The sequence below is a fragment of the Triturus cristatus genome, chromosome 7, assembly GCF_964204655.1.
Source record: "Triturus cristatus chromosome 7, aTriCri1.1, whole genome shotgun sequence".
In the NCBI taxonomy this organism is placed as follows: domain Eukaryota; kingdom Metazoa; phylum Chordata; class Amphibia; order Caudata; family Salamandridae; genus Triturus; species Triturus cristatus.
In genome coordinates, this window is record NC_140590.1 from 1867349416 (window position 1) to 1867366871 (window position 17456).

The 17456-nt window shown below is 47.5% G+C and overlaps 1 protein-coding gene across 1 annotated transcript in view; it reads left to right on the forward strand.

The window, feature by feature from the left end:
* The window catches only part of LOC146813539 (uncharacterized), a 140482-nt gene that overhangs the window by 72448 nt on the left and 50578 nt on the right, over window positions 1–17456 (forward strand). The window contains exon 7 of the mRNA XM_085620302.1: window positions 1741–1824. Coding sequence (XP_085476428.1) covers window positions 1741–1824 — 84 coding nt within the window. The remainder of the gene's footprint in view (window positions 1–1740; window positions 1825–17456) is intronic.

The window sequence follows — 17456 nt, forward strand, 5'->3', positions numbered from 1 at the left end:
AGCCTGGGATGACTCCAGGTGGCCCGCTGCACTAGGAACCCCTACTGACCACGCACGCAACCTTGGCATCATAGTGGACTCCTCACTTTCAATGAACCGCCGAATCAACGCAGTATCCTCATCCTGCTTCCACACTCTCCGCCTGCTTTGAGAGACATTCAGATGGATCCCCACAGAATCCAGGATGACGGTCACCCACGCACTCATCACCAGCAGACTCGACTAAGGCAATGCATTCTACGCCGGCATCACCTAGAAACAGCTTTGTCAACTACAGAACGTCCAAAACGCTGCAACTTAACTGGTCCTTGACATCCCCTGCCGCAGCCACATAACACAACGCCGACAACTCTACTGGCTCCCAATTAACAAGAGCATCATCTTCAAGCTTCTCACACATGCCTACAAAGCCCTCCACGATGCAGGACCACAATATCTGAACCACCACCTTCCATTCCGCACACCCGCCAGACAACTCCGGTCTGCCCAACTCACCCTGGCTTCCGTCCCACGGATCCACAAGACCAGAACAGGAGGAAGATCCTTCTACCTTGCTGCCAAGACCTGGAACACCCTGCCGCTCCACCTCAGGCAATCCGCGTTGTTATTCCAATTCAGGAAGGACCTCAAGAATGACTCTTCAGTGGTCCCTGGCGGAGGAGGTCCATATGAAGTCTAGCAGGAGGGATGAGATGCTAGTAGAGGACCTTGGAATTTGGAGGGAGCTATGCTGCGGTTTCTTAAATCCTCAGGTGCACTCAAGTGATCGGCATGACTCGTGGATGTTCAACTGCAGGGGATGAGTGATGTCATCCTGAAGCTTTCATGATTAGCTTTTTGTTGTTAGAGAACTGGTTAAGCTGACAGTGATACTGTATATACATCTTTGCACGTAGTCGTGGATCTCTCCAAACACAATGTTTACCGTTATGGTCCTATATTGGCCTTTATTGATTGTAAAAATGAAAAATAAATAGTAAGACCTGACTCTTCGACTGAAGCTTCACACCCAGATGGATGAGCAGCCCCCGGCATCCCCCCAGCACCTCAAGACCCTCGCGGGTGAGTAGCCACACTATACAAACCCCTGATTGATTGAAGGAGACAGAGCTGGGTCGCCGGAAGGTGTTCTGGATGATGAGTCCCACTTGTGTGCATCTGTCAATACGGACACAAGCATTTCCCAATCAGTGGGAATCGGGTATCAACCCTTTGCCTTCTTCGTCCCAAGGGCCACACATGCAGCTACTGCATCTGGCATCACGTTGTATGTGGGGGATGGGTGCTTTTCCATTTCAGAAGTGTGTTCTTTTCAATAGTACCAATGCTAAGTCAAGAAAATACGGCACCGCTTTAGATTTCTTTGTCCGCTTGTAAATGCCAAGCATGGCCGCCTCCCAGCTCTCTATCCCAGAAGGTTTGGTGATCTTCCGGAGCACTCAGTCCAATATGGCCACAAACGGGAGCAGCCCCAATAGTTTATTGTCAAAGGGTGTTATTTTACACTCCGTTTTATCTCATTCCCTGCATGTGCTGCACTTGCAGATTCCCTGCTACGAAGATGGAAGTCAAGTTGGGGTACTTGGTACTTTCTAAAAAACATGACCTGTGCATCAACCTGTTTTTTAACCAGCTTCTTGTGTGTAGGTTTGCATTATCACGCCTTACCAAATCCAGTTTGATGTTCAGTGATTTACAGTTAAAATATATATGCATTAAAATGATATTCTTCTTATGCAGCAGGAGAACTTCCATTCCACCATTTTGAAGCAGATGGAGATCTAAGGGGTTATGAGAGCACGAGAGGGGAGTACAGCAACACTGGTAAGCGACATGTAAACCAACGTTGCCTAAGTGCATGGAAGGCACAGTGAAGGGATGCCTTCCACATCACATGAATGTTCAACTGATTCTGTGGCTAAGGCAGGGTGAACTTTATTTTTTTCAAGAGTTCCTAAATGTTTGCAAACTTTCTTGCTTAATTTTTGATCAGTCCTCTAAATTTTGTAAGATGAAGTGTCCGATGGAGTTTCTGTACAAACGTTGTCCATAAGGTTTGGGACACTGAATTCTAGTACATAACATGATTGTGAAAAGAAGGAAGTGATGCGACGTACTTTTGGAGTGCTTCTGGCTTACCCCGGAATTCCAGGGATAAGCCAGGGATACTACAAGAACGGTTCATATCTGCGGGTAATGTGTAATATGGCCCTGTGTTACCATATCTGGGCTCTGGTGTGATTATGACCTCACATATTACAACACTCATGACATGTTCTGTTACATCTTTGAGGACAACTGAAATGACATCACTGATCACAGCGGGGGCACCTGCTATAGTTACTTGAGTTAACTGGAACTGGTTATTTTCAGTGGAATTTTGAAACATAAATGTTACGTTTTAACTGACATTTCACCCACCTATAACATAGCTTTAACCTTTTATCAGTATATATATGAACACAATAACTTGCCGCTAGACTTACTGTGATCAAGGGAACGGGTGTCCGGAAACACGTTGAGTTGTTGCCTGAGGATTCAACTTTCTACATCTGGATTCCTGGAGCATGTGTGTTATTCTTTGCTAGCGGCAAGGCGCTTGTGTTAGGGGATTTCAGGCCCCACTGCCGTTCACACACTGTAAACTACAGGGACGAAGGCAGAAATGGAACTTTGCTGTTGGAGATATATATATATATATATATCCAAAGCAAAACTCCCAAATGCAGTCGTGCATAAGCAGGGACACGGACTCGATAAATAGCTGGTGCCAGGCTTTTTTATTTGCAGTGCATAGAAACGCTGCTGTCTCCGTCTATATACATCAGCGGGGCCTTGGGGCTCCTCCCATGGCCTCCAACGGCTATATAGTGGCATCTTTGCCAGTGTGAGCCCTGGGGAATGGGATCCCCGGGACTGGAAAAGGCTTGGGAAGGGGAATATTTTGTCATAGGTGAACATGGATCATGTGTGTGCCACATGACATAGGCCTGTCTCACGGATTGCAGTTTTGTTGGACCGGGAGGGGTGCCCAAAGCCCTACTCTCATAATAGTGGAAGGCTGCTGCCTGCACCAGGAGGTAAACCGCACAAGTGAGGTGGTGACCACATACCATGTAATGTCAGTAGTAGTGAACAGGTCCTTTCTACCCTGTGTCAAGAGTGAGCCCCACCGGCTCACTTGTCTTTCCAAACGATCCGCTGCTGTGTGTTTAACTTACACTTGGCCTACATCAGGCTGATGTGGAGGTGCACATGTGTTGAAAACATTTGCTGAGTGCATGGGAGCGCGCAAGACATTAACTACACAGAGGGTGCAGTGTGGAACAGTGTGCACATGGTAAATGTGTGTGCGCTGGCAGTGTGTGTGACCCTCTGATGCAGTACAGAGAGACTGTAGTATTGAACAGTTTGTGCAGACTGAGTGCGTGTGCTGCATGTGGGAATGCTGGTGGTAGCATGGTACATGGGCACAACAATAATGGACAGTGGAGTATGCTGTGAATGTACACTGAGTGCAGACCTGCCTGCACTGGTACTTTGCAAGGGGGATCTGGGTTCAATTTTGGGAAGCCCAGGCCTGCCTGATGAAAACATGAGGAATAGAGAAATCTCCCCCAGACAGGATTGTATCTTGCTACTTTCCTGTAAGCTGGGTGGGACAAGCCCTGGATGAGGGGAGCCAGGCTTTCCTGTGCATTTCAAAAGTCTCTTTGATTCAGCAACAGGTCACAAGGAAAGGCCCTGGACACATCTCGGGAAGAGGGAGATGAGGCTGATAGGAGAATCATAAAGGGTAGGCTGAGGGCCCGGGATTAACCTTTGATGCACAGATCACTGTGGCTGACTCTAGGCACTCATGAATCTTGTGGGTTCATCAGCTCTCGGGTCCTCCCTGCTTTGACAGACATGCTTCAGGAGGAAGAAGAAAGGGAAGAGATGTCCATTTCAAAGAAGCAGAACCCAAACCTAAATCACATTTTATGTCTGGAAAAGATCTGTAAGTAGGGAAGTCTGAGACCCCATATGTTATCTGCTGAGCAGCCAGCTGGGCCGAATGAGGAGAGAAAGCTCTGAAAGACTTCTGCCTGTGAAGAAGACTAGGGGCGCAGCATGCTGGGTGAGGGGACATCACCCAGGGAAACCAAGACCACCTGCCCTGGAGTGTGGAGCACTAGTACCTGCCTGCTCGCCAAGACCAGAGTGCCCGTGTTGGAGGGCGCAAGAACCAGAGGGGACCCCAAATGGGGCTTGTGAACGAGGTGTGAGGAGCAGTGCTGCATTGATCGGGCCGTCGCTCATGTGCAGTGTTGTGAGTTTGACGACCCCGTATGCCAGGAGGGGCCGCCGTGAACCAAGGAAAAGTGCTGCAATGATAGGTCCTTTGCCCGTGTGCAGCATTGAGAAAATTCGTAACCCTGTATGCTCGCCGGGACTACTGTGTGCTAACGAACTGTATCACATCGATTGGCTCGTTTCCCATGTGAGGGGAGTTGCAGCGACCCCGTATGCTAGGAAAGACCACGAGAAAGGCAACCTGAGGTCAGCATGTCCGGACAGTGAGGTTCGACGGAGTGACTCCGTATGCCAGTAGGGGCCGCTCGAAGCACTGAGGCCAGAGGTCCGGGACATTGCCTGTGACCCAAAACTGCTGCGGCAACCAAGACTATGGAGGCTTTGTATCCAGGGAGGCCCACGGACAGAGGAGACTCCATCGAAACCTCCGCTGGAGCAAGGAGGCAGCCCCATCTCCGAGCAAGGAAGAAAAAGACTTGCCATGTGTGGCTGGACCCCAGAGCAACTCTGATCATCAAGATCCAGGTTAGCGCGGTTCAGGAGAGAGAGCCGGCACCTGTTATGAGCTGAACATGTGCAGCTTGACTTTGCGAATCTGGCCAGGACCGTATACTGTGCTGCTTTTGTACCGCTAGAGAGGGGGAAAACCTGTGAACCAGGCCTAGTAGATTATGCTTAGCTTATCCCTGGATGCTGCTGCATGTGAATGGGGAATAACAGCACACCGTTACATGGGAACTTTGTAGCCCCGGGGGGTGGCCTGTCAACTACCAGTGTGCTATCTCAAGGGGTACTGTGCTATTGCTTTTTGACTGTAGATTACCTTTGCATGTGTAGAATTAGAAGTAAAATATTACTTTTATACAAGATAAGTATTTCACTGGACATTGATTTATTGTTTGCGCTGCGTGCACGTTGAGTTCTGAGTCGTGCTCACTGATCTGTATCTACACTTCCCCCCGAGGGAGATTTGACTGCTCGTGCTACGTTACTGATTGAGAGTCCGGTGCAGACGGGGGTGCTTGACCCAGTTGAGCAGGATCCATTGTAGTGAGGGCCCATGGACATCTATATAAGGGGGCAGGGTACGCAAACCATAAACCATGGCCCCTGGACCCTTGTAGTGGAGGGGGGGGCATGAAGGACACGCCTAGGGCCAAAATTTAAAAAAACGTCCATTTTTGCAGTGATCCTGTTGGATTCCGGCTAATAAAAAGAAAAGAAAATGGCATCCCTCCATTGTTTTAAAGCATTTGCGAAGGGGAGTGAGTAAGGCTCCCTACCCGAGCCTTTAAAGGCCATTTGGACCTCACACCCTGTAGCAGGACTTTGTTAAAATGCAAAGAGACACTTCTCCTTGTGCCTTTTTAGGACCCCATCCCCGAAGGCGGAACTTAACTTTAAAGGGAGGGTGGGCAGCGTGGCCCCTATTCCCTGAGTATTAAAAGGCCCTGGGGCTGGTTCAATTACTCTGTCCCAGGGAACCCACCCTCGGGACAGAGGCGCTTGCCTGCCCACATCAGTGTGAGTAGGGAAACATATATATGGTTCCACCCGACGGGAAATTTTTTTAATCTCTCGCTGGACGGAAACAAACAGCCTTCCCTGCCTGCAGTAACACAGGTAGGGAAAGCATGCCAGCTCCCAGCCGACAGGAGATTTAAAAATGCTCCTACCAGGTGGGTGGGAGCAGACTTCTGTTTCCCAGAAGCACTTCTGTGGGAGCAATGCCACTTAGTGATGTCATAAAATTATTTAATAGAACATGTCATGAGTGATATAATATGAGGTTATAAGCAGTGCATGGTAGGGGTGCAAGTTATAGTTCGCTGTACTGTAACTGGTGAATTTCTGCACTGAAATTTTCACCTAACTATAACTCCATTTCAACCCTTGTTTTTTCTAATTTATTTATATTTATGTGTATATATATATATATATATATATTCATATATATTTCTCAAAAACAGTTCGAAAATCCCGGTCAAAAGGCGCTGCAAAAAGGTGCGTAATCCCCGCGGTTCGAACCACAACCGCTATGACATGCCAAACATTTCCTCCGGGGGGAGAAATCAGGGTCGCACTCCAATTCTTCGATGTAAAGGGTTTATTTCAGCAATCAAATATAATATCAGCAGTGATGCAAGACACACAGGTCTCCAACCAACGCGTTCCGGTATGCTCACGATACCTTGTTCACGGTTAATTTTACACCCCAGGTGACTAATTTTTAAACTAAACAAAAAAGAAAAAAACTTTCAAAGGAAATGCTAATACCTCATTTCCTGTTCCTGTCAAGACTAGCTCCACTGCCTTATGGGAGATGTAGTCTGATTTTTGTTAAACATTGTATGTTTCGTTGAGCTAAGAGACAGTTATAAAGCAAAGTATGAATTAGGCAAAACTCTTTCAAGCGAAGGAGGAGACTGATCAAACCAAGACTATCAGGTCATCCATAGGGTATTACAATCATAGTAAATAAAATATACATACGTTATTTCGCATTAAACATTAAATGCATGATTTTCTGCAGGCATGCTGCTCAATGGTTAACTACAAACTATAGCAACCTTGCTTTGATTTTAAATGTTGGGATCAACATACAATATGTCATATTAGAGTCAAAGATTTGTCCCTTCGGTGGGGAATCTATGATGCCCATTTGAAATCCTCCAGTGGAGTGTCTCTCCCTATATTTGGGATGGGCTATGGGTATGCATTTTCATTGTGGTTGCTATATACTTGTTCAATTTGCTGAGAGTTAAATGTGTATGTAAAGTTCTTCCGACTGATTTAAGCCGTGTGGTGCCATGCTCCGGAAGTTCAAAATATGACGCGATTCCCGTTGGCGTAGCATTTTCTCTCTGTTGCCACCGCGTGTCAAATTGGGAATTGTTTCTATCCCATAGAATTTCAAAGTTTTCCAATTACCATTATGGTAGAGGTCCATGTGTTTTGCCACTGCGTTATTCTTGTCTTTGTTTTTAGTTGCGCAAACATACTCTAGGATTCTTTTTTTCAGTTCGGATATGGTGCTTCCCACATATTTTAACTTACATGGACACTCGATGATGTAAATGGTATATTGGCTTTTGCAAGATATCAAATTCCGTGTTTGCCTGACTTTCCCATTGGCCATTGAGGTTTCCGAAATTGGTTGCGCAATTTGACACACCTTACAGTTGTGGCATTTGATAAATCCTTTCGTTTTGAGCCAGGTTTCCTTTGGTTGTTGAATTTTTAGGTGACTGTGTACCAGTTGGTCTTTCAAATTGGTCGCTCTTCGAAATGTTATTATTGGTTTGGATCCCATTTTTTCACCAATTGTGCCATCCATCTGTAGAATTTTCCAATTCTTTTGTATGATGTTAGCTACTTCCTTTGATTCTAAAGAGAAGTCCATAATTAGTCTGATAGGTTCCATTTCTGATTGTTGTTCTGTTACTTTGGGTTTCAAGCACTCATTTCTAGGACTTGTGTTGGCTCTAGACCAACATCGGTTAACAATCTTTTCATTAGATTTCCTGGCTTTAAATCTTTGGATTGTCCTGGCACTGTGTTTCTTCCATTCCGTTTCTTCGCTGCAAATTCTTCTTTTTTTTTTTTTTTTTTTTTTTTTTTTTTATTATTAAAAACCTTTATTTGTGCATCTTAAAAGAACAAATACGGGCCTACAACCGTCAGGCCGGCCACGGTACAATGAAGCACTGATACCCACATTACATCCCCCGTGCGTCAATGGTCAGGATCAACAACGAGTTATGCGTCACATACTGGAGATATCTTTGACACCCGGGGAAGGAGAAGTGAAGGTTAATTTTAAGTTTTTAGATTGTTTTTCAGAGAAAAAAGTCAATGAAGGATAAGAACAAAGGAGATTCGAGTCCGCAAGATAGCCTCACCACACGGGGGAGCAGCAACATCAGTAAGAACAACAATGGAAGTAAAAAACTCAAACAGTGAGGCGGTGCAGATATATAACAGGATAGTCACATGAGCAAGTACGCACCCCTCCGGAGCCGCCCCCACTTGATCCACCCCACACCCGGACCCCGAATCGAAAAAAGTAGAGCGCAGAGACATAGAAGAAAAAAGGCCCATAGAACTAATTAAGAATAGAGTATTATCCCCCCACCCTACACCAATGCGGAGGCTACGGCCTACCCCCCCCCCCGACATAGTGCCTGTCGCCCAACGAACCCGAAATATAGAGAAGAGAGAAAGTGGGAATAGAGTAAAGAAAATAAGAAAACAGAAAAGAAGGTGGGGAGGAGCCCACGGGACACCAGAGCGCCCCGAACCATCAGCAGTCATGGCCCCCACACACTGAGAGCCCACTACTCCAAAAAACGGCATGCGAAGATACCATGGCACCACAGTGTAAGCGAATGGATACAAGTCGCGATGAGTGCGCGCAAAACAGACATACAGTTCCAGTCCCAGGCCAGCCCGTCCATAAACCCTGGCAATAGAAGTCAGTCTAGCCCTGGCCCGATCGCGGGCGTGGGATTAAACCAGCCCCTGCATGAAGGCCCCGTGTCCCGAGCAGACAAAGACAAGATGGCCGCTCGTGAAAGGATGGTGAAGTAGGATCACAAAATGGCCGCCGACCATCGGTTGAGGTCCCTCTTTGCACCACATAAAATCCAAACCTGGCAATTAAGGTACAGGAGTTCCACAAAAAGTAAGCCGTGGACCACCGCGGACGGTTCCTCGACGCCGTTAGGTATCGCTCAACAGGATAGTCCAGCGGACGCGGCGAGGCAGGCAACAATGAAGCAGGCAGCCATGACCAGGGGGACAAAGTGTCCGCAGTTGAGGTGTAGAGCGGTGTACCCTGAGCGCCGGGAGCGCCAGGTGAAGGCATCAGTGTAGCACAGTCATACACCGCCGTTGCGTCCCCGCAAGTGGACAAAAGCACCGGGAGACCCACGCCCTGTAGATGATAAACAGTGCGCTCACGACCCGCAGCCGACAGTATGGGGTCAAGCCGCTCACTCAGCGCTTGCAGGCCAGCGCGCATCTGTAGTTGGAAGTCCCGCAGGGCAGCCAGAACGGAGCCGCATGTCGGCGGAGGCTGGGCCCCCACAGCGGCAGCAATCCGGGACGGCACCGTAGAGCTGGTGTCCGTAAGAGGGAGGGCGAAGTGGGCAGCGGGCGAGACCGGAGTAGCACCCCCCAGCCTCGAGCAGGCACTCAGCGCCATGTTTTGCCGCTATACGTTGCAATGGCCGAGGGGGGGGGGGGAGTCGTGGCAAGGAGTCAATTCCCCTCAGGTCTACGCCGCAACGGGAACGGCCGACAGTCGCTTCTCCTCTCGCAGGTTCCCTTCGCCGCTGGCTAGGCAATAGGTGAAGGGAGCAGCAGCATCCCACAGCGCGGTCGTCAGAGCGGGGCAGGAGACACGCCGCACCGGGGCCCACCCCACAGCTCCAGCCCGGCCGGCACAGGGTGCAGAAGGTGTCCGGCCGTCCCTCTCCGGGCTCATCCGGCAGCGATCCGTGGTGCGAGGGGAGATCGGGACCGCGGGGCTCAGGTTAGCGCTCGCTGGTCCGGTAACTGCGGAGCTTCCAGGGGGCCAGCAAAGGCCGTAATGGCGCAGGATTTCAGTGCCGAAGACAAAAGCACCCAGAACTCGGGCATCCGGGCGGGCTGAGACTCCGGGAAAGCGGCAGCACGGTCAGCGCGTCTTCGCACACGTTTCACCTCGAAAATCGGCGAGGATGGGCATCAGGATAGTAGTCCGAGGCCACGGACCGACGGAGCCGGGCGCTCAAGCGTCTGCTCCGGTCGCCATCTTGGCTCCTCCCCGCAAATTCTTCTTAAGCGTAAGAATTCACCATACGGTATGCTGGATATTAGAGCGGGTTGATGGAAGCTTGTTGCCTCCAAAGTTGCATTGGTAGCTTTTGTCTTTCGGTGGAGTGTTGTTTCCAGGTGATCATTTTTCACATAAATTTCAGTGTCCAAAAAGGTCACCCTTTCCTTGCTGATTGCGTAAGTAAATTTCAATCCACTTGTGCTGTTGTTCAGTATTGAAAAATAATCCTGGAATTCTTCTACCTCTCCGTTCCAAATGATGAACAGGTCATCGATGAAGCGAGTCCAGCTCACAATGTGTTTGGTGTATTTCTCATTCTGGCTGTTCCATGCAACTTTTTCCTCCCACCAGCCCATTGTTAAGCAGGCATAGCTAGGGCTAAATGAAAAACCCATAGCCGCCCCATTCTTTTGTCGGAAAAGATCCTCACCAAACAGGAAGATATTGCATGTTAGGCATGTTGAGATCATGTCCAGAAGCATATCATTGTGATGTTTATAATGAATATTTCTTTCTTGTAGGAAGAAACTTATGGCATTCAAGCCCAGTGCGTTGTCAATGTTGGTGATTCATAGATTCCCCACCGAAGGGACAAATCTTTGACTCTAATATGACATATTGTATGTTGATCCCAACATTTAAAATCAAAGCAAGGTTGCTATAGTTTGTAGTTAACCATTGAGCAGCATGCCTGCAGAAAATCATGCATTTAATGTTTAATGCGAAATAACGTATGTATATTTTATTTACTATGATTGTAATACCCTATGGATGACCTGATAGTCTTGGTTTGATCAGTCTCCTCCTTCGCTTGAAAGAGTTTTGCCTAATTCATACTTTGCTTTATAACTGTCTCTTAGCTCAACTAAACATACAATGTTTAACAAAAATCAGACTACATCTCCCATAAGGCAGTGGAGCTAGTCTTGACAGGAACAGGAAATGAGGTATTAGCATTTCCTTTGAAAGTTTTTTTCTTTTTTGTTTAGTTTAAAAATTAGTCACCTGGGGTGTAAAATTAACCGTGAACAAGGTATTGTGAGCATACCGAAACGCGTTGGTTGGAGACCTGTGTGTCTTGCATCACTGCTGATATTCTATTTGATTGCTGAAATAAACCCTTTACATCGAAGAATTGGAGTGCGACCCTGATTTCTCCCCCCCGGAGGAAATGTTTGGCATATTTATATATATATATATATTATATATATATATATATATATATATATATATATATATATATTTATTTATGGATAGTTCTAGTCAGGACCAAATTCCCATAGATTTTTTGAGTTTCGAATAACTTCGGCGCAGTTTGATGAATCTTCACAAAACGTCTTTAAAAAAGTCTCACCCACCCCAGCTTCTTCCTGGAAAGTTTTGGAATGATCCATCAAGCAAGGGGGTGGGAAAAAGGGAGGGCCCCAAAACGCGTTTTCCTCATGCCATTTTCAATAGGAAAATTAGACGCAGCTGAAGCCAAAATGGCTTAACCGAATGATAACAAATTTAGCAGAAAGCTTAATCTTGATCTAGAAATCATGCTTTTTGTGATTTGGTGGCAATCCGTTCAGTAGTTTTTGAGAGATTAAAGTTCAAAAGTATGAATATTTCACGCCACGGAGGATCCTTGGATCCAACAGATCAAAAGATAAGAGCTATTCAGCTGCTGCAACATCAACAACAGTCTTGTGGCAGCCATTTTAGGACACGGACGCACAGTCCCCTGTCCTGAAAAAAGGTTTTTAAAAAACATACGGGGGCAGGGTAGGCATACTTTGACACCCCTCCTTGCCCTTTTGTATTTTTTTAGGTCTTGTGCCTAGCGATGCAGTGCGCAGCACTGCTCGCGCAGCAAGAGTCCTTTTGTCTGGGGTTCCGAAACGGACCCTGGAATGGTACACGCTTGTGCGTGTGTTTTTACTTTTGTGGCCTGCTATTGGCCTGTGCCTGCGTGTTTGTTTTTAAGATACCACACAATAGGCCAAAGGCAGGCGCATTGCTCCGCCCATGGCCTATTGGTGTCTATTACGCGCATTCCTGCCATATGGTTTCAATTATCGTGCCCAGACACGGGCGCGATAATTTAAACCATATGGCAGGAATGCGCGTAATAGACACCAATAGGCCATGGGCGGAGCAATGCGCCCGCCGTTGGCCTATTGTGTGGTATCTTAAAAACAAACACGCAGGCACAGAATTTGAAAGAGTCTGTATCTTGTTTTACGTGATGTTTGTTGTATGAATCACATAAACGTTTCCTCAGCTCGTGCATGGGCTCTAAGAGCCGAGCCACACCACTGGCTCGGCTCTCGGTCGGCTCTCCCTGTTTATTGGTTTACTCGCCACCTCCACTACTTTGTACTTATGTTAGTGACTCTGCACCTCTGCATTCAGGACATTTACATATGTGAAGTTTACAAACAGCTACTGAAGGGCAGCACAAGGCATAAGACGCGAACCAGCACTGCTCCTGGAGTTGTAAAAGATTTTCTCCGCAGCTAGAAGGGATTATGCTAAATACGAAAACCACGTGCAAAAAAATTCCATCACGGCTGAATGAAAAATATCATTTGATGGCCAGAGTTCGGAATGCAAGGATGGGTCAGTTACAGGGATGTGGACGAGGATTTATAAAAGATGAAAGCAAAATGAGAGAAGGTGTGGGAACGCCTTGAAGTAGGCTGCGTAGTGGGTGCTAGAGAACCTCTCCGGGATGCGCTTAGATTGAACCCCTGATGGTGCTAAACAACAGCGACCCACCCCCCCAGTCACCACTGCAGCGGGCCTGTACTAGGAAATGTCCTCTGATGAGAGCAGGCAGGAGTGCATTATTGCCACGCGTCTTTTATCTTCCCTCTCTCCCGTCGCTGCTCGTGACCACGCGCCCCCTTCTATCTGGTAATAATCCGAGAACTCTTTTCACTTTCGGAACCGGCAGCAGATGTCTTGCATTAGTCTGTCCAAAACTGCCATTGTGTGCCATCAATGCTGCGGCAGTCCTGGAGAAATGTGCCATGTGAGTGCTTTTGTGTGTGCGTCTGTGCGTGTATGAGGGGACGTGTGCTGATGCACGTGTGTGTGCGTGTGCCTGTGCGTGTATGAAAGACTGTGTTCACATTTGTGTGTGCTTGTGCATGTCTGTGCGTGTGATGGTGTGTGCATGTACTTGGGTGTTTTTGTACTAGAGCATGGGATTGTATGTGTGCTTTTGGATGTTTCTGTATGCGTGCTTGTGTGCGCGCTGCTGTTCGCGTATGAGAGTGTGTGCGCACATTTGTGCGTGCTTGTGCATGTCTGTACGTGTGATGGTGTGTGTGTGCATGCACTTGTGTGTACGTCCTTGGGTGTTTTTGTTCTGGAGCATGTGATTGTATGTGTGCTTGTGTTTTTGGTAGTTTCTGTATGTGTGCTTGTGTGCGTCTGTGCGTGTATGAGAGTGTGAGCGCATTTGTGTGTGCTTGTGCATGTCTGTGCATGTTATGGTGTTTGCGTGTGCATGTACTTGGGTGCTTTTGTATTAGAGAATGGGATTTTATGTGTGCTTGTGTTTTTGGAGATTTCTGTAAATGTGCTTGTGTGTGCGTCTGCGCATATGAGAGTGTGTGCTCACATTTGTGTGTGCTTGTGCATGTCTGTGCGTGTGATGGTGTGTGCATGAACTTGGGTGTTTTTGTACTAGAACATGTGATTCTATGTGTGCTTGTGTTTGTGCGCGCTGATGTTTTTGTATGTGTGCTTATGTGTGCGCTTGTGCATGTCTGTGCGTGTGATGGTGTGTGCATGGACTTGGGTGCTTTTGTTCTGGAGCATATGATTGTATGTGTGCTTGTGTGTGTGTGTCTGTGCGCATATGAGCGTGTGTGCACGCATTTGTGTGTGCTTGTTCATGTCTGTGCATTTGATGGTGTGTGCATGTACTTGGGTGTTTTTGTTCTAGAGCATGTAATTGTGTGTGCTTGTGGATGTTTCTGTATGTGTGCTTGTGTGTGCATGTATGTGCATGTACTTGGGTGTTTTTGTTCTAGAGCATGTGATTGTATGGGTGCTTGTGGAGGTTTCTGTATGTGTGCGTGTGTGTCCGTATGATAGTGTTTGCCCGCATTTGTGTGAGCTTGTACATGTGATGGTGTGTGCGTGTGCATGTACTTGTGTGTATGTACATGGGTGTTTTTGTACTAGAGCATGTTGTTTTATGTGTGCCTGCTTGTGTCTGCGCATGCTTTCATAAACAGTTAAGTAGCTTGTAACGGTGTTTAGATAAAATATCAGGAAAAAAATATTGTTTGGATAAAGTCTGGTGTCAACAATATTGAGGACAAATATATCATGAAGGTAAGTTTCTATGCGTGAGCAAAATTTTACAACATATAGCTCCACATATATGTACTATTAACAATCTATATATCTTCAAAGGACAGAGATGTGCAGTTTAAAATAGTTAGTCAATACACAACATGCCTTCTCTATAGCTCAGTTCTTGATATTTTTGACACAATATTCTGTCCGTCAACACTTGCAGGATTCCCATTGGCTGTCCATATTCTGTCCGTCAACCCTTGCAGGACTCCCATCGGCTGTCCATATTCTGTCCGTCAACCCTTGCAGGACTCCCATCGGCTGTCCATATTCTGTCCGTCAACCCTTGCAGGACTCCCATCGGCTGTCCATATTCTGTCCGTCAACCCTTGCAGGACTCCCATCGGCTGTCCATATTCTGTCCGTCAACCCTTGCAGGACTCCCATCGGCTGTCCATATTCTGTCCGTCAACCCTTGCAGGACTCCCATCGGCTGTCCATATTCTGTCCGTCAACCCTTGCAGGACTCCCATCGGCTGTCCATATTCTGTCCGTCAACCCTTGCAGGACTCCCATCGGCTGTCCATATTCTGTCCGTCAACCCTTGCAGGACTCCCATCGGCTGTCCATATTCTGTCCGTCAACCCTTGCAGGACTGCCATCGGCTGTCCATATTCTGTCCGTCAACACTTGCAGGACTGCCATCGGCTGTCCATATTCTGTCCGTCAACCCTTGCAGGACTCCCATCGGCTGTCCATATTCTGTCCGTCAACCCTTGCAGGACTCCCATCGGCTGTCCATATTCTGTCCGTCAACCCTTGCAGGACTCCCATCGGCTGTCCATATTCTGTCCGTCAACCCTTGCAGGACTCCCATCGGCTGTCCTGCCATCTGAGCTCTAGACCCAGCCGGTCGTGGAGAGTGGGGCCTGATGTACTAAGCAACTTTGCGATTGGACAGCCGCGGTCCTTGAGGGTAAGACGGGTGGGGCCGGGTGGGGAGGCATTTCGACAGGCGACGAAGAGGGAAAATTAATTATTTATTTAATTTCCCCTCATGGTCGTCTGGTGGATCCCCCCCCCCCAACGCTCTTACCTGCACGGGCCGCTCCTGTGATCGGAAAATCTGTCATCACAAAAATCACAGGGTTTGAAGCTGCAAACGCCTGTCACATCTACAAAAGCCGTTATATAAGTCAGACAGGTTTTTACGGCTTGTAAAATGGGTTCAACCTATACCAAATTGCAGCTTGGAAGGCGCATACACAAGGCTTAACTTCCAATTGTGAATCAGTATTCCATGCATCACTAGTTTGAGACCTGAAATGTGCTTGCAAAATATTGTACATTTACCAACCCCTCAAAGGGGGTTGTAACTGATCCGCGAAGGGGAAAGGACCTTCAAAGGACCCATTCCCTTTTACAAATTATCTGGACGGCCTCAAGGGGAGTAAGCAGGCAGAGGGGTGCAGGCAGAGGGGTGCATTCCAGCTTCACCCCCTGATGCTTTTACAAATGGATTCTTTTTTTTTTTTTTACAGCCACACCGGTTCTTGTAAGGCACATGTAGTGCTTTAAAAAAATGTTTTCCATTTGGAATCTGCTGTTCCTTGCAGGCCACCATCCCTGCTGGAGTGCCGTGACTGCTTATTCATTACGCAGGTTGCTCTGTGACTTCCTGCGAATGATGATTTTGCAAATCGTAATAATGCATAGGTGTGTGAAAAATCTGATACACGTTGCAAAAGTCAATGGGAAATTTGCAATCACTTCTTCCAACCAGTGTCTTTGTACATCTGGCCAGAGAGTGGTGTTTACAAGCATTAAGCATTTACATATTACGCATTGCTTTAATGAGGTATTTCGGCATCAAAGCATTCTACCTTACTCTGGAAAAGAAGAGGGGTCTCGGGATGGGCTCAAATCCCCTTTTGTTGAGAATCATTTGGCTCATGGTTTGCAACAGCAACAAGCATTGAAAATGCAATAGGTCCCACCATCGATTAAGTTAAAGCCATTTGCTTTGCTAATGGTATTGTATAGCACAACAAATGGCTTTAACTTAATGAAATGCGAGACCTATTGCATTGTAAATGCTTGTTTATATGTGGAGGTGGGTGTGGACCCCACTCCCTGAGCTGATTTCTGTTCCAGGGACCCCAACCCCCCTGGCTCGACTCATAACAGTGTCCTGGGGACCTCCTTGCCCAAGACGATGTAGTGCCCTGCCCACCAGAGCGTGGGCAGTGATTTGACTGCTCCTGCCAGGTTGGAACTGAAAAGCCTCTACCTGCCCAGTGTCTGGTGGGCGGGGTAACAGAGGATTGCTCCCGCCTTTCAGGAGCCCAGTTGAAAAGCTGCGCTTGCCGGGCAGGAGTATAGAACACGCCTTTAGTGATGCGCAGTGGTGGTTCGCTGCAGGGCCTGGCTGTGGTCTGCGGGGGGGCAAGCAGTCCAGCCACGATGTAGCCCCCTTTTTTCATTTTCTTCTTTAATATTTTTTGTTAGTGTTTGAAGTATTGGCAGCAGTAGCGTGTCATGATTAATGTTATGTAAGAAGTCTTAAGCAGTGCATGATAGAACCTTGACTTAAGCTTAGGTTACCTAACCATAACTGGAGAATTTCTGTGGTTTTTAGGTTTTATTTATTAACCATAGCTTCAGTTTTACTGTGGGGTTTTTTCAGTGAATTTCCGAGTTTTTCTTCAAACGTACTGTATAGTCTTGTAAGCAAGCTACGTTTAGATTTATGTTAACCTTTGCTTTTGAAGTCCATTTCTAGAGGTGTTTCTGGGTTGTATCCCACTGCAAGGTTTGGCCTGTTGCCAGGGCCGTCCAACCAACCCGCTGTGGGTGGCCTGTCCCCATTAGCATGACCTTTGACCGTCTGGCCTGCCGCCAAGCCCTGTGTCCACCCGCACATGGGCAGCCAGCCTGCTGTGCACAGCCTTCAGCTCTGCGGAGCGGGCATTGGCTGCAGGGCCGAAGCCCTGTTGGTAGGTCACTGTGCTCCGTTAGGGGGTGTTCAAACCCCTAATTT